The 25,019-nt window shown below is 48.4% G+C and overlaps 3 protein-coding genes across 4 annotated transcripts; 2 read left to right on the forward strand and 1 right to left on the reverse strand.

Moving 5' to 3' along the window:
• Positions 1 to 4,323: 4,323 nt before the first annotated feature.
• Positions 4,324 to 6,746, reverse strand: LOC105183586 (uncharacterized protein DDB_G0271670-like). The gene is made up of 3 exons (XM_025304657.1): positions 6,442 to 6,746; positions 5,613 to 5,989; positions 4,324 to 5,389 (listed from the first exon to the last, which is right to left on the reverse strand). The coding sequence occupies exons 1-3, from the start codon at positions 6,453 to 6,455 to the stop codon at positions 5,049 to 5,051; spliced, it is 732 nt and encodes a 243-aa protein (XP_025160442.1). The 5' UTR covers positions 6,456 to 6,746; the 3' UTR covers positions 4,324 to 5,048.
• A 4,449-nt stretch (positions 6,747 to 11,195) lies between these two features.
• Positions 11,196 to 18,074, forward strand: LOC105183579 (caveolin-3). 2 transcript variants are annotated; one of them, XM_019841646.2, is made up of 4 exons: positions 11,196 to 11,535; positions 14,446 to 14,534; positions 15,202 to 15,381; positions 16,061 to 18,074. In XM_019841646.2, the coding sequence occupies exons 2-4, from the start codon at positions 14,448 to 14,450 to the stop codon at positions 16,256 to 16,258; spliced, it is 465 nt and encodes a 154-aa protein (XP_019697205.1). In that variant the 5' UTR covers positions 11,196 to 11,535; positions 14,446 to 14,447; the 3' UTR covers positions 16,259 to 18,074. The 2 variants fall into 2 exon arrangements, with proteins under 2 accessions (XP_019697205.1, XP_011140132.1); XM_011141830.3 differs by lacking the exon at positions 11,196 to 11,535 and having other exon boundaries at positions 14,031 to 14,534.
• A 455-nt stretch (positions 18,075 to 18,529) lies between these two features.
• On the forward strand, positions 18,530 to 24,084 carry LOC105183580 (glutaryl-CoA dehydrogenase, mitochondrial). Its single transcript, XM_011141831.3, has 8 exons — positions 18,530 to 20,859; positions 20,982 to 21,014; positions 21,649 to 22,017; positions 22,509 to 22,638; positions 22,710 to 22,929; positions 23,078 to 23,307; positions 23,582 to 23,742; positions 23,863 to 24,084. The coding sequence occupies exons 1-8, from the start codon at positions 20,793 to 20,795 to the stop codon at positions 23,928 to 23,930; spliced, it is 1,278 nt and encodes a 425-aa protein (XP_011140133.1). The 5' UTR covers positions 18,530 to 20,792; the 3' UTR covers positions 23,931 to 24,084.
• Positions 24,085 to 25,019: the final 935 nt, after the last annotated feature.

Below are 25,019 nucleotides of genomic sequence, written 5' to 3' on the forward strand. Positions count from 1 at the left end.
TGTTGTTTTGACTTTTTTTGAGATCGATCAGATTTTTTATTTGAGGGAGAAAGGGACGAATATGGCGCAAAGATTAATGGAGATGTTAATAAAAATAGGTCATATAAAAAAGCGTGCATTGCATCATTAAAGCAACTTGTTGATAAGATTTGAGACTTTCTCTCGTCTCATTGGGCGATTGTTGCTCGCGATATTCGATAGACTCGAGGTTACGCGCGCCCCGAATTTTTCATGTGAAATTACAAAGCGGGCAAGGGTGAAGCGAGTCAAGAACGTGACTGTTGCCTTTTCCATGCGACACATCCACGCGCTTTGCCATTGAAGTAGCGGACGCGCCGATATGCGCGTCGTGTCCGTGCGGATCGTCGATTACGCGGGATTTTCGTGGCGGTGCGATTACGCCCGCGCGATGGGGTTTCGCGGATGTGTGTCGTCGTCGTCGTCGTCGTCGTCGCAGTTGTTCGCCATAAATAACAGGAGCACGACGACGTTAAAAATAGCGCCCATCCTATAGAGGAAGTGATGCGCGCTCTCGGCACCGCGCGAGGCGCATCTCGCGGATGCGCCCTGACGGATGCGGGTGACGCGTGTATAAATCTGTTCCAAAAAAGAGAGAGAGAGAGAGAGAGAGAGAGAGAGAGAGAGAGAGAGAGAGAGAGAGAGAGAGAGAGGACCTCCGCTCGGCGAATTCCGCGAAGGGATTCCGGCCAGTCCGAAATAAACGATCCTCCCGCGAAATTCCCGCGTTTCGCTGCGCGATCGTGTTTCATGGTCAACGTAATTAACAACGACGTTGGCGCGATTCTCTCACGAACGCGTGACGGTCGGACGACACCATCGAAGTGTTCTCGATTTTTCGTGGAATATCGAGCGAAGAACGAAACAAGGCGCGCTGCTGGAAGACGTCTTCTGCTCGCGGTTCGGATATTTTCCGGTGGACGAATGGATTTTCGCGCGTCATGTGGACGAAGGATTAAACTTTCGCGAGCGATACTCCCTCGATTCCCGGCAGATCGAACATATTTTCTCTATATAGAATAAGATTATACAATAATCCTTAAACACTAGAATGAACATTCACCTGATGATATTTTCAGCTGTTGCCACTAGATAGCAACATATTATACAGCGGTGTCTTGCTAGGATTTATAGTATTCATAAATATTTATATAGCTCATGTGCATCTAAAAAAAATAAAAAAATATTATAGGTGAAAATTTCGTCCTAGTAATAAGAGGTAGCGAAAACATCCTAATATCCAAGGGTTAAAGAGTTAAATATTAGAACAAAGAGATAAAGAAAAATGTGTATTGAAATTCGTTCATGAAATATTCATGAAAATTCATTAGTAGTGATTGAGCATAGCAGATATTGGAATATGCAATGTACCGATAACAAGCGAATAGAAGACTTGATTGAGCTTCGCATATTGACAAGTCTCTTATTTGTTTGTAAAAGCGTGAAAAGCGAAATCGCCGTAGCGGCGGCATTCGTCCGCAAAAGGTTAAAGATAGACTCTCTGAGAAAATAATTCCAAAGAGGGACACCCACACACGTTGATGAAAGCGCTCGACCGAGCTGGATAATCCCAATTCTCCGGGAAAAAGTCGCGAACACGCACCTGTGTGAATCGTCGACATTTCGAACCGGAAATACCGAAATCCGAGGCGGACGCGCAGCATTGCGCTCTCTCGCGATCTGCCCGACTCTGCTCGGCGCGTCGAGCCGAGCTCTCGTCGAAGCCGGGATGATATATGTATAATAGCGTAACTGAGACGCTAATTGTGCGCCGCGAGCGTTGCCATTATCCGAGCGGCGAGTGCTCCCACCTGAATTCCGAACAATGTGACTGGACGGAGACCTTTGGCGGAGTTTGTCTTGCCTAACTCGAAGTCTCCGAGCTAGCGAGGCCGGCTCGGCTCGGCCGGCGCAAGGTGTCGCAATACCGCGGCCGCGCAACGAGCTAAATTATCGTTAACGGTAAAGCTAGCGACAGAAATATTCGCCGAAGCGAAGCTGGATCTAAAATTAATTCTCATTATCTTGGCGCACGCGGCGGCGGCGGCGGCGGCGTGTAATCGCCGAGAAAATTCACCGCCCCATAAAACGCGGCAACATTTACATTGCCCGCGACGCGGAGCCTTCGACGATGCGCTTACGTCATCGGGGAGGAGAAAAAAGGACGGTAATGTTAATGTAAACAGTTACTTTCCATGTCCGTAAGATTCGACGGCGAGCGTGCACTCGTGCGTGACTCCTCGCGCGCGCGTCCCCTCGGACGATTTTCCGTTCGACCGTTCTTCTCCGCTCGGCTCGCGCGATTTCGCGCATCGTCCGGGGCGGATTTCTCGCGTCGCGGGTAACGGCACGTCGGGACCGCGCCAAGACGCGACGAACGGTGCGCGGTGTGCAAAGGGATTTCGAAGGATAACGCGAGGAATAAGAGCGCAAACGCGGCGACGCGTTGCCGGTGTCTCGTTTCCGATCCGCGGAGATCCGCGTATAAATGGCGGAGTTTTTAATTGTCTGTGTAAATAGATCACTTTAGCGCTCGCGAACGTCGCGAACGGGATTCCCGAGGGGAGTCGAATCCGAAAAGTGTTCAACAGGCGGCGAACGCGCGCGCGCGCGCGCGCGCAGTTAGCGCGAACGCGGTGTAGGTGATTGGCGGAGCCTATTATGTCACAACTTCTAGCCGCAGTGGCAAGGTAGAGTCGGGCCGTGAACCCAGGAACGGCCGCCGGCACGTTGCACAGGCGCACGTGACCGGGCGAGCGCGCGCAAGCTTTCCCGCCGTTATTCCCGCCTGGCCGCCGACTTTTCAGTGCCAAGCGGATAAACGCGCAGCCTCGAGGAAAGCGCGGCCGTTCCGCGCGCGCCTTTCGCGCCCCCGGCTGACGCGGCCGAATCTTCCCTGCGGAGGATGCGAGAGGATTCTTTTTTTTTTTTCTCTCTTTAATCCTCAAATACGGCTACCACCGTACGGACGAATTTCGTAGCTCGTGCAAGCTCTTTTGTTTCGTTTTCATTCAATTTCAAATGTTTCTGCAAACCATAACTTCTCTATTTTTCGTGTAATATTCAATAATGGTAAAACATTTAATTTAATAAGCATTCGTTTGACTTTATTTGTAAAATTAAAAAAATATGTATCTCTCAGGATGAAATTTTTCACCCATGACGCAGCATTAACTAGTAATTTTCTTGGAGACTATTGCGAAGAGGAGACACGTCGCTTCGAAGCGTGTTGCTAAATCTAATTATCGACGTTTCGTTTTGTAACGAGCGATGAGACACTGCGCGGCAAAATCCTAAGCCTCTTGTGTGAAACAATTTGAAAAAGGTGAGGGGTGACCGCGAAGGTGAAGAAGGAGCGATTGTTTGCAAAGTCGACGAAGTCGCTCACGATCTCGCCGCGTGGCTAATCGTAGAAGACTGGAAACCGCGACGACGTTCGCGAAAGCGCAGATTTTATTCGATGAAAGAAGAAGATTCCCCGAGGTATGTGTAACCTTGCCTCTCCGCATTTTGCCTTTTGCAATCGCAAGGTGCTAGTTCTGCGCGCTAAAATAGATCAGCGTGAGTGTATCTCGTGTCTCATTATTCGCGATAATAGCACTTCCACGTACACACATATACACATATACATCCGCTACACACGCGGTAGACAATCTTATCTAAATATTTGCATGTCATTGCGGGATTTCAGTCGCCGTCTCATCCACGAGGCAATCTCTTATTTCGATTTTATCTGCATTACGTAATCCGCATTCCAGCTGCGTCGTTTCCACGCGAACGCGCGCGACCACGTCGATCATCCGCGACGCGAAAATCCACTTTGATTCCGTTCTCGCGCGACGATCGCGATTGTCTGTCGCCGATCGAATTTTTCGTCCCTCTTTCCTTTTGAACCCTCCGACCCGCGGCGGTTTCTCGAGGAAAGAAGCAGAGGAAGAAGAGGAAGTCGGATCTAATTTCGCCATGTTTTATCATAAAAAGATTCTCTTTATTGTTCAGTACTTGTTAAAATGTGTTATATTACAAATTATATATTGCAGTATATATTGTACACAATACAATAAAATTAGATGTATTATGTACAATACAATAAAATTAGATTAGTGCACGCGTTAATTTGTAACATAATTTGCACATAATGCAGAGATATTCATATTGTGGGAAATATCGTTAATACGTACAATTCATTTAGTTATAAATAGTTTGATCAAGTCCGCAACGTGCAGAATATTTGTATACAGGGTGTCCCAAAATTGTAACACACCAACTTCATGGGGGCGTCGGGCTGGAGTTGGTGTGTTACAATTTTGGAACACCCTGTATACAATATATTCCACATGTCGCGGGCTTGATCAAATTACTATTTATAACTGTTATAACTAAATGAATTATATATATATATATATATATATTAACAATATTTCTCATGATACGAACATCTCTGCATTATGTGTAAATTACGTTACGAATTATCGCGCGCGCACATGTAAATCGCACGATAAATCACAACCGGCAGATATTACTGATATGCTCACTGTGCTTTAGGAGTGCAATTTTTGACTCTTCAATGTTTTCCCGCGAACAGAATACTATCATCAATTACAGAGTCTAAAGCGGGCCTGGATGCACAGTTTATCTCCACGTTTTGTTTATCACGAGTTACGAAGCGCGACTCATGCATGCTGCTTGCGACGTATAAATTGATCGCGACCTTCGTACGCGCATAATAATATATAAATATAAAATAATAATTTATGAATATATTATATAACATGTACGCCACGCCTACGAATATATCACGAAGTAATAAATATCCCGTAAATGCGATAAAATGTTATTTCATCGCATCCGTAAAATGTTTGTTACTCCGCGGTATAAAACTCGATTTATTATTTCATTATAAACTAATAAACAATCGATCGTTTTATTAATTTATATAAATAATAAATTTACGTTCGTATTAAAAATAGAACAAGGACCGGACATCTCCAACTTCCAAAACGAAATCGACCGCCAACGAAACATTCACCTTAGTGTTTCCTCTTGCATATTTTTCGACGAATAGCTTTGTTCTTATCGTCGTGACAACAATACACCTTTACGTCGTTGTTATCGCTGCAATCGGATGTAGATGGCGACGATGATGTGCGCGACGATGAGGGTGACCTTAACATCGTCAATTTTGAGAGATTCAACAACGACGATTTCGATGAATTCGTCGACGATGACGACGACGACGACGACGACGACGACGACAATGACGACGACGACGACGATGACGCTGACGATGACGATGACGATGACGACGACGATAAGAATGACGATTCTGACGACGACGACGATAACAATGACGATTCTGACGACGAACGATCTTGAAACATAAGAATCGATTTGAAAGAGAGAGAGAGAGAGAGAGAGAGAGAGAGAGAACATACCGAATCGGAGTGTATCGCGGCAACCTCCCGAAGGTTTTCGGCCGTTTCTCCCAGGCGATACAGACCGAAACGTCACGAATAGAACGCGAGGAACGTACGTTTCACAATTTCGATTTTATTATTTCTTGACGAGTTTAATATTATTAAGCGTTTTTATACCTCTTTTCGGTGACTGCCTTCTCATCGAGTTTCTCGCTATATTCGAGGATTTCTTCTTCATTCTTTTCCAGTCCTTCTTATTCTTTACATCAATATCCATATCGCTATCTACATCTGCAATTCTCGTCCAGGATTTCTTCTTAATTACTTTCCAGCTTTTTGTGCTCTTTGTATCAGTATTATTCGTATCGCTGTCCTCGTCTGGGACTGTTCTCGTCAAGGGTTTTTGGGCCGAGCGAACGGACTTGCAGTCGAAAGATGAAGCTGAAAAATCGTCTGACGGCATGTACGCTCCCTCGTCCTGCTCACATCGGTTGACATGATTGAGGGTGCTGTTCAACTCCTGCAGCGGTTTTTTGGCCTTTGATTTCACACGCCTGAAACATCGACATTCTCGCAAGATTACGATCGCGATCGGTACGATTGCCCCGGAGACATCAGTTTTCGCGCGGACGAAAACGCTCGTCGGAAAATTTCGATTGGAAGGACACGCCTCGACCGTCCCGGCCCGGCAAATCGCCTTGAAGACCGCGTTGCTTGAGAGAAATTCGCGTTAAATTCGAGCTTTACACCCCCCGTTTACACCCCTCGCGATCGAGGCTGTTGATCGACGACACGACGACGTATTCTCCCCGCGTAATCAAGTAATCGATGCGCGATCGTGACTTTTGTATCGGCGGACACTTCTCGCGTCGCAAGGACGAGAGAGAACGATCGACGCTGTCGAGACTTGGCGCGGTCGCGGCGCGGATTTCTTAACGAATCATGGCGTTCGCGGTGCTGGATACTTCGCTGACGGGCGCTCGCGAAGAGCTCTATCTAAATGTACCTTTTGCAATACATCCTTCGGTCTGTTGGTCTACCGTATCAGCAAGTTTTACGATTCGGCCACGATGTATCCGCTCGTTCTCGCGTTTGTTTTTTGTAAACGATCAGCAGATAATGTCGCTATATCGCTTGCGAACAATCGACTGTCGGACCGTGATCAACTAAATTATTAGCTGAGATTGTTAGCGTGATTAGAGCACGAGTAATTCGAAGATAGGCAACGCGCGAGGCTGAGCTATCCAAGAAAAAGAGGAACGCGAGAACGATGTTAACTGCGAGACTTTTAGTTACCCAATTCGAACGTTCGATCCCGCGGCTTCTTATATCGTGTCCTTTCTCGCGACAAACATTCGCCGTAGCGTGGGGCACATACATTGTATTGTAGACGATGCGAGCTATTGGCTCGACGGCGAGACAAAGCCCGTCCATTAACCGTCGTTTCGACCGTAAACGGACCGATTTCGGTCTCCTCAGCGGGGAATCGAAAGATCTCGAAAAATCTCGACGGGGAAGAATGCGCGTCGAAGCGATGGAGAACGATGCTTGTCTCAATTGACGCGTCTCATCGAACGCCCTTCACAGAGGGAATCTCGCTCGATAAGTTCAACGAATTTCTCGCATCGGCCAATCGCGGTGGACCTTGATGTGGCAAGCAGACCTCGCGAGATCGAGTTGCGTCAATAAGAAATAGACTGTCTGTTTGTGTATTCGTTCGCGTGTTACCGCGTTTCTCATCTGTTGACCGAGCGACGATTGTTACAGCGGCACGGTATAATAACAACAACGACAACACACGCTGACGCGTCGGGTCACGTGGAGCGGCGAGGAACGCGTCGTCGCGGTGATGTGATATATCTCCGCGAAACGGAAAATATCGCGATCGCGAGTGTGAACGGGCGTGTGCGCTCGCGATACGCGCAGTTATGCCGTCTTGCAGATTGTTATGCAACGCCGCCGCCGCCGCCGCCGTTGCATATTGACGCAATTGAGATCCAATCGCGGCACAAACCGATCGGTCCATGAGAAATCTGGAATTATACGTTTTACATGTCGGTCGTTCGCCGCCGCCGCCGCGGCGGTCGCGTTTCGCGATCGGGAGAATTGAAAGGGCCGTCGTCGTGACTGCGATTACGTTAATTCCTTTGCTCATGATAATGCCGCACCTTGGGCGACCTTGTGCTCGTAAATTTTCGATTCATAACGATCAGTACGCGTGCGAAACGCGTAGACTCGCGGTGCTGGCCGCTTTTTGTTTGCTGTTTATCTCGACGTGAACAAACGCGCGTCGAGTCTACATAAACTGTCGAGCGTACATTCGGGGAGCACATCTCGAGGACGCGAAAACTCGCGGAAGCTCCGGGCGTCTTACTTGATTTCTCGCTGAGAGCGAATTTCGCGTTATCATTTGCTTCCAAACGGGAAATCGCTCCTTTAGGTAGAAAATTGATGTTCAAAATTAATATCTAAGGATTTAACAACCTTTTCTCCTCGTCGGGGAAGCGCTAATGCGCTCATTCTTGCTCTCGAGACTCGCGACCGTTTGTCTCCGAGTGAAATTGATTGAATTTTAAGTAAATACTTGAAAGTCGATTCGTCAGCGAAGGTGCCAATTCTGATTACGGTTATTGTTGCCTTGTGCTTGCGCTGGTCGTTTGGTGCGAAGGTCGACACGTGCTTCTCGTGTGACTTGTACATGTACACGTCGCTTTGAAAATGAGATTTAGCAGATAATCGCGTTAGCGAGGGTGGCGAATGTTTATGGGGCTCCATGGGGAGCGATAGGACGGTGTGACTCAGCGGCTACGGGGGTGACGCAAGGAAATGGGGATTTTGGGGTCTCTATCACAGATAAGCCGGCGAGAGAGACCTCATATCTTCAAAGTCGTTATTTTTAGTTCTCTATTGATACGCATTAAAGACCGAGCACCGAGCCTGCCGAGAGTCGAGGAACGCCGCTATGTCTCAGTCGAACGGCGTGTAATTGTTTTTAATTTTAAACCGACGACGCTCCGTTTGCCCGGAGATTATCTGCCTTACGAATTTAGTTCTTGACTTGCTCGCATCTTCTCCAGCCTTTTTCAGCCGAGCGCTGTGAAAGGAATTTAACCGGCGATTGGAAAATCGCGCTGATTTAAAAAGGAAAATTTCATCATGAAGTTTTCATAGATTCCAGATTATAAAATCACACGACTCGGAATCGGGGCTAATTCTTAATAATGGTTTTCCAGGCACTGCAACATTTTACAAAATTAATTCTGCTTTCTTTCTTTCTTTAATTTTCTTCTCCTTAATTTCGACGGGCAATTTTATTTCCATCCTTTGCGATTTCTGATGAACTTTAACTCTTCAAAGTAGACGACACTTTTTATTCGATCATGGCTGATCGCTTTATCGCGCGCGAAAACGTGCGTCGCTCGCGCAAATCAAGACAGTTATCCATTCGGAAGCAAGCAAGGGATCTCGATGTTCAATTCGGCGAGCGGCCGAGTCGAGCGAGCGAAACTCGCGGTCGGGCGGATCCGCGCGTCGAACGCAGTTGCAAATCGCAGTTGCGAATTGCACGCGAACGAGGCGCGAGACAGCATCAGCTAGGAATTCGCTGTCGCAGGTAGACGCGCGCTCGGAGATCATCCGCGCGGGAGACGAGGAGGTGATTGTACAGAGCACTTTTCCACCTACGAGCGGTAAAAGTACGGCCCGTAATGGATCGTGACGGGACGTCTGTCGTGACTACGCTTGCGCAACTGGACACTAGGCCCGATTTCAGCCACCGCGCCGGAATGTCCATTACGGTACTACACGTCATATCTCCATTCATGCGCCGCCCCGTCATCCGCAGACGGACCGGCCGCCGGCTTTGTCTGACGTTTTTTCACGTTTCACGGCTCCCGGCGATTCTCCGGCCCGCCGGAGATCGAGAGCGACGGGACGAAAGGCAATCTCCTTCGTGCCGTAATTGCCTCCCCCTAATTTGCTTCTTCCTCGTCTCGGTATCGCACGCGTTGCGTTAAACGACTGGAATGCTTGAAGGGCTCCCTGCCAGAGGAAACCACCATCTTAAATTTTTCCTCACGCATTCTTTTCTCACTCCGTGCTTATTCCGGGCTGAATAAAGCCACGCACGGCTAGATTCTGCGGGATTTTGCGGGCGTTTCCCGTGTCAGTTTTGCAGATTTTCTCGGGCGAAATCTTTGTGAAAGATATCTCGGATCTTAGAGGAGAAAAATAAAAGAGAACTTGCATTGTAATTGTTGATTGTGGGAAAGTCAAGTCAAGTCGACGGACCGGACTTTGCTATTCGTGTGCCGTGATCAATCGATTGCCTCACGCGATCCGTTGGTAAAACCGCGAGCTCGTTTCAGCTTGTATACCGCCGACTCCATCTGTTGGTCGCGGGCAGAAATTTTAATAATATATCCTGATAACACCGAGCATACAGCATTTGTCGAAATTATCAATAATTCCGTAGTCGCGTAGCTCGCGTGGAGGCTTGCGTTTTGGCTTGCCGAAATTCAGGGTGTATAAAAAAGAAGTCTAGCGCGCATTTCTCTCAAATTAGATCTTGAGAGCGAAGTGTTCTTCAAAAACACTTTTCACTCTCTCTCTCCCTCTCTCTCTCTCTCTCTCTCTCTCTCTCTCTCTCTCTCTCTCTCTCTCTCTCACTCGTGCAGCGGATAATTTTCCTCTCGCTGTAACTAATTAAGAAAATTGTTTTTTTTTTTCAGATGCAGGTGCACAGGATGCAGTTCCGGCGGATGCCGTGCCGGAGGATCCGGTTCGGGCCGAGCGGGCACGGCTCGAAGGTACGCTCGTTATTATATCTCTCGAAATCGTTTAATCGCGCTCGAGAGCCGGGATATGGCCGTTGCAGCAATCGGTATCTCAATCGCGAGCGGCTAATCGATCCGTGTCGCTCGTTCGCGTCGAGTCGAGTCCGACCAAATCTAACCGGCAGGACTACATTTTCTGTTGCAGGTCTGGATAGCGGAACGTGGCCGGCCCTGATTCCGAGGCGTTCGGTGAGTGAAAAAAAAATGCATGACGAAAGATTTGAGGTGGTGGTTTTCTCCGCTAGAGAGTTCTCCAGTGAGATCAGTGTGCGATTTTCTCGGCTCACACATTCTCGCGTGTATAATCGGCGTGTATTGCTGGAGCGAAACACACGTCACTCGAAACAATTGGGCTCGCCCGCTCGATCACGAATACTTTTGATTTCAGCTTTCAATGAACATCATCCTAACGACACCCGATAGAGAGTTGCAGTATCTTATTCTTTCATTTAATTCAAAGCGTGTGCGCAATTACTCGACAAAACTATTCACACGATGCATTCCCCGATAATTGCCTCGCGCAACGTGAGATGCGCCGAATCGCGCCAGCGGGCGGTCGAAGACTGCTTTTTCAATCACCGCGATTAATATCCGCGATTAATATATACAGTCGAGGAATTTACGTTCATTGGAGAAAGATAGCGTGATATATATTCATGACAGGTCAAGCTCGACGCCGAATTATCGGCCGAAAGGGGGCGATATCCAACACAGTCGATTAATCAATAACAGCAATAACGGTTAATTAGCATTCCGCGGGCTTTCGTCCCAGTTTCCCCCTGCGAATAATCGCCCGCCCTTCTCGCTTGATTTACCGCGAATGCCTTCGACTTTCACATCGGGATTGCCGCGCGCGCGAAAACCATCTCCCGCGGGAAAACGGCGATGGGATGACGGCGGGGGGGCAGGCAGGCGGAGGCTATCGCGTCGCTTCGACGGCGGGCCGTTCACTTTCGTTTTCCGGGGTGGTTGTACCCCGCGCGTTGGGAAGCGCGACGCCGGCCGATGGGGTTGAAAGGCCCCGGGGGCGGCAGTGCGCAGTCGCGCTGACCGCTGTCCACTTCTCTTCGCGTTGGCATCCGCGGATTAGATTCCCCCACCCTCCGGCGCTTAGAACCGGATCGTAGTTAAGTACTACGAATACTCTCGCAAAGTAAAGCGACGCGAGCACGCCGCAATAAGGAATTAGCGGAGGCTTTCCGACGCGTCTCGTCCGCAAGCAACCGGCAAAATAAGGGGCTCCAGGGTGGCGAACGGCGAACCGAGTGAGTATTGTCGTCGTCGTCGTCGTCGACCGATCGCGACGGGACCGACGACGAGTGGGGTGGCCGTCGCCGGAAGTCGCCGGAATCCGTCCGTTCCGACGCGCGTTCTCGTTCGGGTCAGACGCGCCGCTCGAACTGCTCGAAAAAGGATCGTGGCAGCGCACGGCAACACCGTCGCGCGGCGTTTTTTCTTCCCATTGCGAGGCTGTGATTAAACGCGGCTGCGACGCCGAAGAGTACAATAGAATCGCGTGAAATATTCACGCCGCGACGGGGCAATTCGATCGGCGGCTCCACTTTGAGCTCGTTGTTGGACACATAGTTGCGCACGCGGCGCGCCGCGTAATACCGCCGGTGAATTATGAATCGCGGCCGCCGAGCTGCGTACGCGCGCGAGTTCCCGCGAATAAGTCGATAAGCGCGCGAGAACGTCGTAAAGCGAGAGCCGCCGGACTTTTTACGGGGGCGGATAGGATCTAAGTTTCTCCGCGAAAAGTAGGGCAAAGTCGCCATACGCGCGCGGTTTCCTTCCCGCGTAGAAGCCGACTAGAAATTTATCCCATGGTCCTGATCAGGTTAACCTTATTTGGACATCAGGTCCCAATAAGGTAATACTATCGGGTCCTAGTAAGTCATGTAACGCAGCGTGGATATCAGGTAACCTTGGTAAGGGTTCATAGTCAGGTCCCTTATTGAGTTACCTTATCCTTAGGAATCCTTATTACGTTTTTTTTTTTTTTTCTTTTATTCAAATTATGGCTCCTGATTACTCGCCACGGCTATATTGGATGATGACATTGGAAATAAGAAATGACACGCTGAAAATTCTTTCATGTCATTTCCAAATAAAAAGATATTTGCATGAAATAATATTTTAGGTCGCTTGAGCATATTTGTAAAATGTTTCGGAAAAGAAACATCAAATGAATATCATAAGATCATTAAGTATCACGAGACAAGTGACAAGACATAAAGCAGTGTTAAAGAGAAAAGTTGCATGTCACGTTAATTTTACAACTATTTATTGACTGCTAAAAAAATATAGATAGTTTCTATAGCATTTTACAAGTATCAATTCAAGTGATCTGAAGTGATTTTTCAATGCAAACATCTTTATATTTGGAAATGACACCCAAAAGTTGCTTTGTTAAAACTTGATAATGCAAATCATATTAGGTACAATGAACAAGATCCCGACAAGGACCTGATTAACTGAACCATATTATATCATACACTAGGTTGGTACATTAAGGTCCTAATGTGGACCCAATCATTATAACCTTATAAAGGTTTTCCTTACTCATTTGTCGCTAGGACATTATAAGGACTGACATATTCAGTAATTTACCTTTCATTCACACACTGTTAGGTCCTTATCAATGTCAGGTGAACCTGATCAAAATTTCTCGGTCGGGCGTCGAATCCCGCACGCGCGAGCCGCCGCTTGCTCGCCGCCACGTATACCGTAATCCTCAGTCTACTCAACCCTTTGCTGCGTAAGAAATCTCCACCCTCGCCGGCGGGCAAACGTGCGTCACGCTCGTCCTCGTCCCGAGTACGCCCCTCGTTCTCCGGAGTCTCGCGCTCTGGAAATTAACGCACGGCCAGCGCTCGATCGTGACGACGGAACCGCTCCTGCACCTTCTCGAAGGTGTAGGATTCGTCCCGTCGCACGTGTGTGTATGTGTGTGTCTCCCGTCGGCTGAATGTAACGATTGTACTCTTTAACTACGCGCTCTCGCCGTATCTCTCTGCCTCTGTGACGGAAGACCGAATAGATTCGTTTCTAATTTGCTCAGGTTCGCGGACCGCGAGTACCTCACGCTGTAAGTACCCCTCCGATACCTCCGGCCCCCTCCGCACGTTTGCGAGAAAAGAGAAGGAAGGATGTTACACCGTACGCGTGTGTGGGAAATCGACTTTCAGCGTGCCACTGCGCGTCGCGATTAGGAGATCTTGAGTCGTTAGGACGTTGTCGCGACATGCCACGTGCGACGTCGGCAATCTAAAAAGATCCGCGACCTCGTGTACAGTCAGCCCCGGCTCTATAGTCCGGGTGCAACAGTTGAAGTCAAGGCGAGGAATAAAGCGTAGCCCGGTTGCGTCTTGTGCCAAATCGATACCGCGATTATGCCGAGCTTTGCGGTACACGTAAATACGCGGCCCGCGGCACGAACGCGCGGAAGCGAGAGAGAGAGAGAGAGAGAGAGAGAGAGAGAGAGAGAGGGAGGGAGGGAGGGAGGGAAAGAGAAAAAAAGAGAGAAAAAGTGGGAGAGGGAGGGAGAGCGAGCGAGCGAGGCAACCGAAGGCGAATTCCACCTCCTGTTCGACCGCGGTCGCGCGATCGGCCGGTGGTCAGCGTGTCGCGAGAACTCGAGTACACCATCACCCCCGCTTGATCGGCCTCGTCCTCCTCTCTCTCTCTCTCTCTCTCTCTCTCTCTCTCTCTCTCTCTCTCTCTCTCTCTCTCTCTCTCTCTCTCTCTCTGTCTCTCTCTCTCTCTCTCTCTCTGTCTCGGCGAGGCCGCCGCCGATTGTCGCTCTTTGCTCGCGTAACGTAACGGAAAAGGGTAAGTGCGCGATTTATTATTTAACCGAGATAATCGATGGCTCATGGATACGTGCGCCGACTTACGTCCCCGCGGCTCGCGATAGTCGTCGTCATTTTCGCGATGGTGCCGCGCCGCGAGGCAGGAAACGCCCGTCTGCCGCCGCGAATCGCCGGCGACTCGTAAAGTCCCGCTCGTACGTTCCTTCGGCTTGCACTCGCGCGCAACAGAGAGAGAGAGAGAGAGAGAGTGAGTAAGAGGGGGAAAGATATAAATAACGGCAGCAGCGGGAACTATGCTGGCGAGATTCAGGAACAGCTTCCGCTGCGGCGTGCCCAAGTGCCCGACTCTTCGTATTCCAGGGATGGAGAAGCCAGAGTCCTCCGCGGAGGGCGAGAGCGCCGTCGAGCTGGAGGACAGGGATCCCAATAGCCTGAACCAACATCTTCAGGTACGCCGAGCTCGCACGGAGACTCTGTCGTTGAAAACTGGTTAAGCACAATGCATGCGCTATATTTCGCGGATAAATATTTCCCCCCGCGGAGCGAACGCGACGACTCGCGCTTTTGTCGCCTCGTTGCCGTTCTTCACGCACTGTTGATATCAGACCTCCCCTGCCGACATGAGCGAATGGCGCATTCTCCTCCCTCTGTTCAGCCTGACGTTTCGGGGTATCAATCGGAGAGATCGAACGCAAGATTTTCGTCAATCGCGCACCCTTCGTCCCCGCACTCCCACCCCTACACATCGTCCCCCATGTAATCTCGCATCTTCATCACGCATCCCCACTATTGCATCTCGCTAAAGACGAGCGTTCGCTTTTGAATTCTCAGCCCGGGGTTCCTCGGAGGGGGGGGGAGGGTTCCCTGGAGTCCTCGGCTGTCGCGCGAGTCACCAGCCACATTTCCGCGAAAAGAATCGGGGATCGATGGTCTTCAGCGGACCTTCAGACTAACTCGCGTGTTACTCATGGCTTTTTTTTCCTCGTCCTCGCCGCGGTCGCGTTTCGCTCGGCCGATAACTCGCACGCAGCGCACACACACACACACACACACGTCGGTCACTTGGCACACGTGCGTGCTGTTATTGTTACGCGGCAATGTATCGTACGGATGCAGGTGATGTGGGACGACGTGATCGGCGAACCGGAGGGCATCCGCAGCCCCGAGTGCGCCTGGCGACTCAGCGGCCATTGCTTCCGGCTTTCCAGAGGATGCTGTTACGTGCTCCTCTCCGTTCTCGTGGCGCCCCTGCTCGCCCTTTGTTTGGGTTTCACGTTCGCCTGTCTCGCGTTTCAGGTGAGTCGATCACTCCCTCCTGCCCGTCCTTCTTCGCGGCCTCCCCCTTGGCCGCTTCTGCGGCGGCCCCCCGATCGATGTCAGGTGTCGCACCGCGGTCTATTACGAGTCTGCGATTGTTTCCGAATAGAATGGAAGTTACAGGCCAGGCGGAAGGATTCAGTCGCCGCGGTCGAACTGTTTAATGTCCGCCTCCGTCGCGGTGTGCGGAATTCGATATTTCAGTGTAACGCGAGTGTAATCATGCGGCGACCATGTTTAATATTCCGCGCGGGTTCGATTATTTGTATCCTGACGGGCCACTGTATCCTGATCCTGGCAGGGCACGTCGTGAATTTGTCATTGGAATTACGTTTTCCCTCGACAAAGTTGCGGTCAAAGCGACGATACGCACGCGATGGGGCGTGACTTTTTAGTTCCTTTTTCTGAGGAACTTTCACTTTTCCCCTTTAGCCACTCGGTAGTCAAGTAATTGTTGCCGTCGACAAATAGATAAATAAATTAGCAGATGTAGATGTGAAAATGCATGAGACCAAACGGACTAAACAGACAAAAACACAAGCGCGCGAGAGAGAAAGAGATGGGACGAACTAACGCGGACGCACCTCCCCACCCCGTGCACCGGTTAGCCTCTGCGAAAAAATGAGCCTCATTCGGCGGACCTGATTGTTCTTTGCAGCATATATGGTGCGTCGCGCCATGTCTGCGCGTGTGGAAAATCACGTGCGCGGCGATGCGAAATTTTCTGGCGGCGTTGACGCAAGCGATCATCCGGCCGGTCATGGAGGCGATGGGTTACCTCTGCCACAATATCCGCGTATTCAATCAGAAGCTGCCGGACGGTCCTTACCAGAAGGAGGACCTGCTGGTCGTGTAATCGACAGAGCCGGCGCCGCTCGCTCGCTCGCTCGCTTCTTCGTCCGACTTGCGTCTCTCCTTTCGTCTTTCGGCAAGCGTGCGTGCGTGCACGCACGCGGTATCGCGGCGTGGTCTCGCGAGTTCATCACAGCGGGAACATCGAGTTGTAATTACGGGAGAAAGAGACCGCTCGCGCGTCTTTTCGAACACGCGACCAAGTCGCGTCGCATCGTTCTCGCTCGACCGCGGCTTCATTCGCGAGCGGAAAGATCGCCGAGCGACGGACGAAGGCGCCCGCGAGAGACGTCGCGTCCGACCGCGAGAGTATGGATCTTAATGTTGAGAGAAAAAATACACACCACGAGGAAACGCACGGAAGTGTGCCTCGCTGATCGCAACGGCTCTCGGATACGCCGCAGAGCGGCTCGAAATAAGGGACTCGTTATCTCCTCGAATGCGCTTTCCCGCAGTCGATTTCATTCAATTACCATCCCGGCCCGTCGGCGGGTCGTCTCAGCTCAGCTAAGGCGCGACGAGGCCAATGTGGAAAAAAATGCGCATGTGTCTTGTTTGTAGCTGCTCCAGCGGGGATGCTCGAAGCTCGGCAGGATCTCGCCGATCGGCGAGAAACAGCTCCGTGCGTCTCCCGAGCAGGGTTGGCAAAAAAACATGTTCAAAATAAAGAAAACTTCATGTAGTATAGTCGGGGTGGTTTAATAAGAAATATTTTTTTTAAATCATTTCATTTGAATAAATCATGAAATATATGTATACAAGATGTGAGTTATTAAGTAAATACACTACTTAAAAAAATTATGGCATCAAAAAATTTGCGCTGAAAATTGCTCAACTTTGAACAATGATTTGTCACTCAGTGACAAATGGTTGTTGTAGAACGATGATTTTTTCTTTTTAATTAAAGGTTGAGGTCTCAACTTTAACGTGCTTTCGGTCGATTTTAGATCCAACTGATTCCTACAGCGTGCGATCTCATAATTCAATGGCATGTTTTTGATTTAAAAATTTGCAACTTTGATAAAATGCACAGGCTTGGGTAATTTTTTTTCGAAATTTTCATTTGCGGGAAATGAAAGTTTGATTCTTCCTGTTTCATTTAAAAAAAATTCAAGTCTATGATTTTTTTCGCGATTTTATAACATTTTAAAAAAACCCGTACATTTTCGTTATCGAAGGTAGGATTTGTAGGAAATCACTGTCAACTTTGGCATTGCCTAATGGGATACCGAATTTTGGCATTAAGTGTAAAACAAGGTAGTTCATGGTAGTGTTTTATGATAGAAACATGCATCCGTTGTCTCAGGCTCAACGAGCACTAATTATTGCGCTTATGAGCCAAGGCTCATTCTCGCAAAGGTACGTGACGAGGCAACTAACCAATCCGCGGTTTCGCAAATTTGGTTACATTTCCGGGAAACGAGTAATTTACAACAACCAGTAGAGGAACAGGGAAGACAACAGATGACAACTCTACGAGAAGATCCCTCGGAATCGGCAATGTGCTAATGCCAAAAATTATTGAATATAGCTACGCAAACCCTACTTCCAGTAACGAGAAAAGATCGTAGAGACTTGAATTTTTTTTTTTTTAATTGAAGGGGAAGAATCAAACTTTCATTTCCCGCAAATAGAATTTTCGAAAAAAAATTACCCAAGCCCGTGCGTTTTGTCAAAGTTTGCAAATTTTTAAATCAGAAACATGCCATTGGATTATGGGATCGCACGCTGTAGAAATGTATTGGATCTATTGGGTTGGCAACCAAGTGATTGCAGATTTTGTCGACAGATGGATTTTACACTTTCTTTTGTTTCGTTAACGTGTTCAAAGTACCTAACCTATATTTTTTTCTTATTGTTTGCACTTCTACCTTTCATTTAGTATAAAAATTATATCGATTAGTTCTTTAGTTTTGTTTTTATCTCAATTTAAAAATGGAAGAGCAAGACGTGCACTTCAGACATATTTTATTGTATTATTTCCGAAGAGGCAAGAACGCATCGCAAGCACACAAGAAGTTATGTGCCGTATATGGAAATGAAGCCTTGAAAGAAAGGCAGTGTCAAAATTGGTTTGCCAGATTTCGTTCTGGTGATTTTTCATTGAAAAATGCTCAACGATCTGGCCGTTCAGTTGAAGTCGATGAGACCCATATCAAGGCCATTATCGATTCAGATCGTCATAGCACAACACGTGATACTGCAGAGGAGCTCAATGATCGCATACATGCATTGAAAAAAATTTAAAAAAGCAAATTAAAAATTTTGAATTTTCATTCTTATTTAAAATCCGCAATCACTTAGTTGCCAACCCAATAAAATCAACCAAAAGCATGTTAAAGACTTCAACCTTTAATTTAAAAAGAAAATCATCGTCTTACGACCATTTGTTGCTGAGTAACCATTGCTCAAAGTTGAGCAATATTCAGCGCATATTTTTTGATGCTATAATTTTTTTGTGTAGTATAGATATAATGTACATACGTGTATATGTAATAATTATTTTTTTAATAATCGTGCAACAATGTATACATGTAATAATAATCTTACGTCCAAAATTTATATCGAGCACCTAAAAAAACATACGTTTAAAATTCTCGGGTGTTTGAAGCTTTTGTTTGAAGCAAGAGGCTTAAGGTACGCCAGTCCTGCTCCCGAGTAAGGAGAGAACCTATAAGATAGTTTGTACTTAATATTTTAATATTACACGAAATGTTAATCGTCCATAGGTCATACATACTCTAGGCGAGATGTCACTGTCTCGTATGTGTACACCGGCGGGGAGGTATATATTTTTGTAGTGTAAGTTACGTAACTTTGCCGGCGCGGGCTTCGATTCACGGCTTCGACTCGCGCCGCGCCGCGCGCGATAACCGCGCTCGAGAAATTCCGTAGAATTATCGGCGATACACTCGCGCACGGGTCCGCCCGTTTCGAGGTGTGTTAGTCAGTGTAAAAGTCTAACGTGCACGGCCTCGGTAGAGGCATAATAATAATAATCTTAACTCTTGCGCATGTCTCGGTTACTCGCGGACCCGGTGAATTAAGCAGCGCGCGTTAGTCAATATTTCAGCCGCGCGAGCCGGGCTCCTTCGTCGTCCTCTTTCGCTGCAGTTCAGGAACGAGTCTACAACTGCAACTAGTCCAGTCTCGGCCGACTCGCTTCAACCACTCTAGACGATCTATAATCCCGCGACGGGACTCACTCCGGGGCTTCTACTCCTCGCGGAGAAACTTTCGAAGAATCGAAACTGCGTTTATAGGTGCGCGCGCGGCACGTAAAATCTAATAAGTCTCCGAGCGAGAAGCGACTTGACACTTGCAACACACGTTGCACGTGAAAGTACACGTAGGGGAAATCCCGTCGCGAGCGAGTCACTCGGTTTTATCTAGAGTGGCTTTTGCGAGCGAGACGGCAGATACGAAGGCGAGGAGTTAGATCGAGTAGCGACAGTGTGTGATAGTGGTGGTATATACTGGTAGCAGTACGGAGAATCCGTCCGAGAGAGATAATCCGACATTCTAAAGTGACTGAAGAAAGTTTTCGGCATTAGTGAGAGACGCACGTGCGGAGAGTCGCGTGGCAGGCGGAAAATATTAGACTGAGATGAGAAAAGAAAAAACGTGCGTACGATTAAGCGTAGAATTTATGTTAAGCAGTCGTATCGAGGCGACGTAAGCCGTAACAGAGCCAGAGTCGTATCTTCAGTACTTCAGTACATTTCTAAGGTGTCGAGTCTTTCTCTCTCCTTGTCATTGCCGTTCTAATTCTCTGTAGAGGTTCCGCCGTCTCGATTCCGATCTCTAGTCTCGAAATCCTCGATCTCGAGCGTCGTAAGTAACTTTTAAGATTTTACGATAAATGATCGCAATAGAGCAAATCAAGAATTGTACATACGTACATTCTGCAGGTACGTTTTGCAAATAAAACATGGAACTTAAACGACGACGTGTCTACGGATTTTCCCGTCAAGATTTGAGGTCGTAGGCTTCAAATGGGCGAACGCAGGCAATCGCGGATGAGAAAGGGAGAATTTCTTTTCAAATTCAACTTCAAAGTCACTGTGGTCCTGTCGACGACAAGTTATATTTTTCGGCAAATTGCGGGTGGACTTTGGCAATATTTTTCTTTGACGTTCGGCTGCGGAGATGCACGACGCCGAAAACTGCAATTGCTACTCCCGCGATCGGAAGATTGCAAGCGATTTTCTCTTTTCCTCAAGACAAGACTTCTCTCTATTCAAACTCGCCTCCATGTTTCCAACGAGCCAATAAGAGCCTCAGCCTCAGCCGCGACAGCCTCAGTCCCGGCTGACGTCGCGGCAGCGTTTTCAACGACAGCTGACTCTCCGCTGCCGAACGGAGCAGAGTCGAGGAGAACGCTTGTCGCAGGAGCGATCCGTGAAATATGTAACGCTGACGGGCAGCTTATCGAATTCCGGATGCTCGGTGTAAACGTGACTTAAGCCGCGGCTGATAAGATATTTCTCGAGGGGAGATCGATCAACAAGTCAAGTCAGTGTCGGTCGTGGTTGAAAATGGCGTGTCACGTGCGAAGGCTGCTTCTGAGAACGGGTGGTTTGTGTCGAATCAATTCGCCGAGATGTATCCTTTGGAAATCGACCGGCCAGAGTAGAGAAACCGGTCGCGGCCTCATCGTTGAATTCGGTGCGGGGTCTCGTCTATCAATTTCTTGATATTATCTTTAACTGTTAAGTCCTTATCAGGGATCTCCGGCTCCGCGTCTCTTCAAGCCAAACGTAAGTGCTTCCCCCCAAATTCTTTTATTTATTTTGGGATTTTCCCTGCGCGATCGTGAGAGTTGAGGACAGATAAGACGCAGATAACTCAATTCGGGGAGATGATCTGTACTGATGATCTCTACACCGACTGTCGTCCGACGATCCGTGCAACACGGTTCTGAAATGTAGATGGCAGCACGATGCAGAGAGTAGTATCTTCACTCGGCCGATAGGTCGTTGCTTGCGGCACAACCGGCTGTGCGACTTCGCTACTGATCGCTACTGATAAACGATAAGAGCATATAACAGATATTATCGAGAGAGATGTGATAATTCTAAGATCAAGTGCGTTACTTCTTCAGCGGTTACATCACGCGAGAAATGGTACAGCGTATCTTTCAGCGAGAAAGTAGACCTTTCGCAAACAAATGGTGCCAGACTTTTTCAACGAGACAAAGAGATGAGATGAAATAATTTTTTTTCCCCCAAAAAAGGAACGAGCATATCAGAGAGGAACGCGTAGACTCCTTTTCCGTCATCGTGATATAAGTCGCTGCGATAATTATTATTAGTTTGTTAAAACATACCTTGCCGAGCCTGGATCTGGGGACAGAGCCGTTCCGTTTTATAACTCGTACGAATTGCGATTTAGCCAGCTTCAAATGGGAGGACCCTTTCGACCTGGAGTCGCAGCTGACGCAGGACGAGATCCTAATTAGGGACCAGTTCCGTTCGTACTGCCAGGAGCGACTGTTGCCGCGCGTGATCGAAGCGAATCGCAAGGAGCACTTCGACAAGGAGGTCATGCGGGAGATGGGACAGCTCGGGGCTCTGGGCTGCACCATAAAGGGTTATGGCGCCGCCGGGGTGTCCTCGGTGGCTTACGGCCTGATCGCCCGAGAGGTCGAGAGCGTCGACAGCGGGTATCGATCCGCGTACTCGGTGCAATCCTCCCTCGTCGCGCAGGCGATTTACACGTTCGGCAGTGACGCTCTGAAGGAACGATTCTTGCCTAAGCTGAGTATGTGAAAGAACGCTCTTTGAAACTTTGTTCTCAGATCATGAAGAGATAATTAGGTTCCGCAATCTCCCGGAGAGTATCTAGTTCGTCGTCTTTGAGGAAAGGAAAGAAGGGGGGGGGGACAATGAGGCAGAAAAATGAGAAACATGAGGGACACTCATATGTGACAACCTCTGACCTCTCGCGAAATATAAATTTCTCGATGTTTCCGTTTGTTAAATTTTTTATTCGTCCCTTTATCGACGGGAGCAATTAATCGTTTGGTTAATTGATGATTTGGTAGAATCGGAGAGAGTTTTTCTGCCTTTGCAATTACCGTCGCGAGTCGCGAAGAACCTAAGAAGAAGGGGGAAGGATCCAGTATCTCACTATGATGATATCACAATCCTGAGGATGAAACGATGGAACGTCGATCGACGCGTAGCTTTGAGATGACGCGACCGCATCGTGCGCGCTTCAAGTAATTCGATAACTTGCCGAGTGTATTTCAGTCTCCGGCGAGAAGATCGGTAGCTTCGGCTTGACGGAGCCTAATCACGGTAGCGATCCAGGATCCTTGGAGACGAGGGCCGTTTACGACGCCGACAGGAAGGCTTACAAGCTGAACGGTAGTAAAACCTGGTCAGTCACAGACGCTACTCTCTTCTCGCGGTTCAAGCTCACGAATCTCGGTCTCATCGAGTCTCGTTTAGGATAACACACTCGCCCATCGCCGATGTGTTTGTCATATGGGCCAAGTGCGAGGACGGTCAGATTCGCGGCTTCGTCTTCGACAGGGAGGACGCGAAGGAACGATTGTCCACCCCGAAGATCGAGGGCAAGTTCTCCATACGAGCGTCCAGCACCGGGATGATCCTGATGGACAACGTGGTCGTACCCGAGGAGAACATGCTGAACGTTCAAGGACTCAAAGTAAGCCGCGCGCCGCTTGCCCTGACGAGCTTGATACTCGTTCATCCCTCTCGATTATCGCGTCTGCCATCGCTCTTCTTTTCGCTCTCGCTATCGCATCATTTCGCATAGTCTAAGATATAAGACTGATGAGAAGAGTTTGCTAAAGGGACCCTTCACCTGCCTGAACAACGCCCGATACGGCATCGCATGGGGCGCGTTGGGCGCGGCGGAGGCTTGCCTGAGGATCGCGCGCTCGTACACTCTGGAGAGACGGCAGTTCCAGAGACCGTTGGCCGCGAATCAGCTCGTGCAGAAGAAACTCGCGGACATGATGTGCGACATCGCGCTCGGCCTCCAAGCCTGCCTGCGGGTCGGCAGGTTGAAGGACGAGGGCAGGTAAAGCGTTCGTTCCAGGTCGAATGGAGGAAGTCAGTTTTGCAAGTACCGTCGCGAGTCGCGGAGAATCTAAGAAGAGGGGGGCGGGGGAAGGGGTCCAATATCTCACTAGGATAATATCATAATTCTGAGGATGAAACGATAAAACGACGGAACGTCGATCGACGTAGTTTTGACATGACGCGACCGCATCGTGCGCGCTTCGTAATTGAAAGTGGCTGGTGGCACGACAGAGAGATTGAATCGAGAAATTCAAGAGCATTTTGTGCCGCAGAGCCACGCCGGAAATGATCTCCATGATAAAGAGAAACTCGGCCGGCAAGGCGCTGGAGATCGCGCGCGTCGCGAGGGACATGCTGGGCGGAAATGGGGTTTCGGACGAGTACCATGTGATCAGACACATGGTGAACCTGGAGTCCGTCAACACCTACGAAGGTACAGGAAGGTCTTTTTCCGTGTCTGAGTGAAAAATTGAAACACTCAAGCGGATCTGTATCTCTCTTTCTCCCCTCCCCCTATCTCACTCTCTCTCTCTCTTTTTGTCTTTCTTTGCAGGCACACACGATATCCACGCGTTGGTACTCGGAAGGGCAATCACCGGCATTTCTGCGTTCGCTGGATAAACATTCTGAGATTTTTTAAACAATCTGCCTCATTGTATATCTCTCTTGGATAGTCAGCATTTGTTTGAAAGAACCGACCGTCTTTTCGCATCAACTGGATCTTTCGCGGACAATTGGGATAATTAATAAATCATGTGATGCGTGATGAAGAATAGGAGATGGCGACAATGATATGTATTGGGTTGGCAACTAAGCGATTGCGGATTTTGTCGACAGATGGATTTTACACTTTCTTTTGTTTCGTTAACGTGTTCAAAGTACCTAACCTATATTTTTTTCTTATTGTTTGGACTTTTACCTTTCATTTAGTACACAAATTATATCGATTAGTTGTTTAGTTTTGTTTTTATCCCAATTTAAAAATGGAAGAGCAAGACGTGCACTTCAGACATATTTTATTGTATTATTTCCGAAGAGGCAAGAACGCATCGCAAGCACACAAGTGGTTATGTGCCGTATATGGGAATGAAGCCTTGAAAGAAAGGCAGTGTCAAAATTGGTTTGCCAGATTTCGTTCTGGTGATTTTTCATTGAAAAATGCTCAACGATCTGGCCGTCCAGTCGAAGTCGATGAGACCCATATCAAGGCCATTATCGATTCAGATCGTCATAGCACAACACGTGATACTGCAGAGAAGCTCAATGTATCGCATACATGCATTGAAAAAAATTTTAAAAAGCAAATTTTGAATTTTGAATTTTCATTCTTATTTAAAATCCGCAATCACTTAGTTGCCAACCCAATATATACACCTTGTGGTCTCTCTCTTCCTCTCTCTTCCTCTCTCTCTCTCTCTCTCTCTCTTTCTCTCTGATGCAACACACAAACATCCCTCTCCTGCCGAGTGCCAAAAGCTCGAACGTCCTCGCCTGTCCTCAGACTGTCGTTCGCAGTAAGACTTGAATGACTCTCGTTACATTTTATTGCTCGTTTATTCTCTACTTTACGTTTTAACAATTTCATGGTGTGCTCTTGTTCACTAAGCGCCATTCGCTCTCGCTCTCATCTTCCGACCCGCCGTTCACTCGCTCGTTACCACCCGTCCCACGATAGATACGCGCGCGCGCGGCTTTCGAAAGAAACAATTA

This window comes from Harpegnathos saltator, unplaced genomic scaffold (genome assembly GCF_003227715.2).
Source record: "Harpegnathos saltator strain DR-91 unplaced genomic scaffold, Hsal_v8.6 scaffold63, whole genome shotgun sequence".
Taxonomy (NCBI): domain Eukaryota; kingdom Metazoa; phylum Arthropoda; class Insecta; order Hymenoptera; family Formicidae; genus Harpegnathos; species Harpegnathos saltator.

Coding starts and splice junctions, on each gene's coding strand:
- LOC105183586 (XM_025304657.1), bottom strand. Junction 5,390..5,612: donor AAGGCAGTCACCGAAAAGAG/GTATAAAAACGC, acceptor TTATGTTTCAAG/ATCGTTCGTCGTCAGAATCG.
- LOC105183579 (XM_011141830.3), top strand. CDS start 14,379: ATGCTGGCGAGATTCAGGAACAGCTTCCGCTGCGGCGTGCCCAAGTGC. Junction 14,535..15,201: donor GCCTGAACCAACATCTTCAG/GTACGCCGAGCT, acceptor GTACGGATGCAG/GTGATGTGGGACGACGTGAT. Junction 15,382..16,060: donor TCGCCTGTCTCGCGTTTCAG/GTGAGTCGATCA, acceptor TGTTCTTTGCAG/CATATATGGTGCGTCGCGCC.
- LOC105183580 (XM_011141831.3), top strand. CDS start 20,793: ATGGCGTGTCACGTGCGAAGGCTGCTTCTGAGAACGGGTGGTTTGTGT. Junction 21,015..21,648: donor CGCGTCTCTTCAAGCCAAAC/GTAAGTGCTTCC, acceptor ATTGCGATTTAG/CCAGCTTCAAATGGGAGGAC. Junction 22,930..23,077: donor TGAACGTTCAAGGACTCAAA/GTAAGCCGCGCG, acceptor AGTTTGCTAAAG/GGACCCTTCACCTGCCTGAA.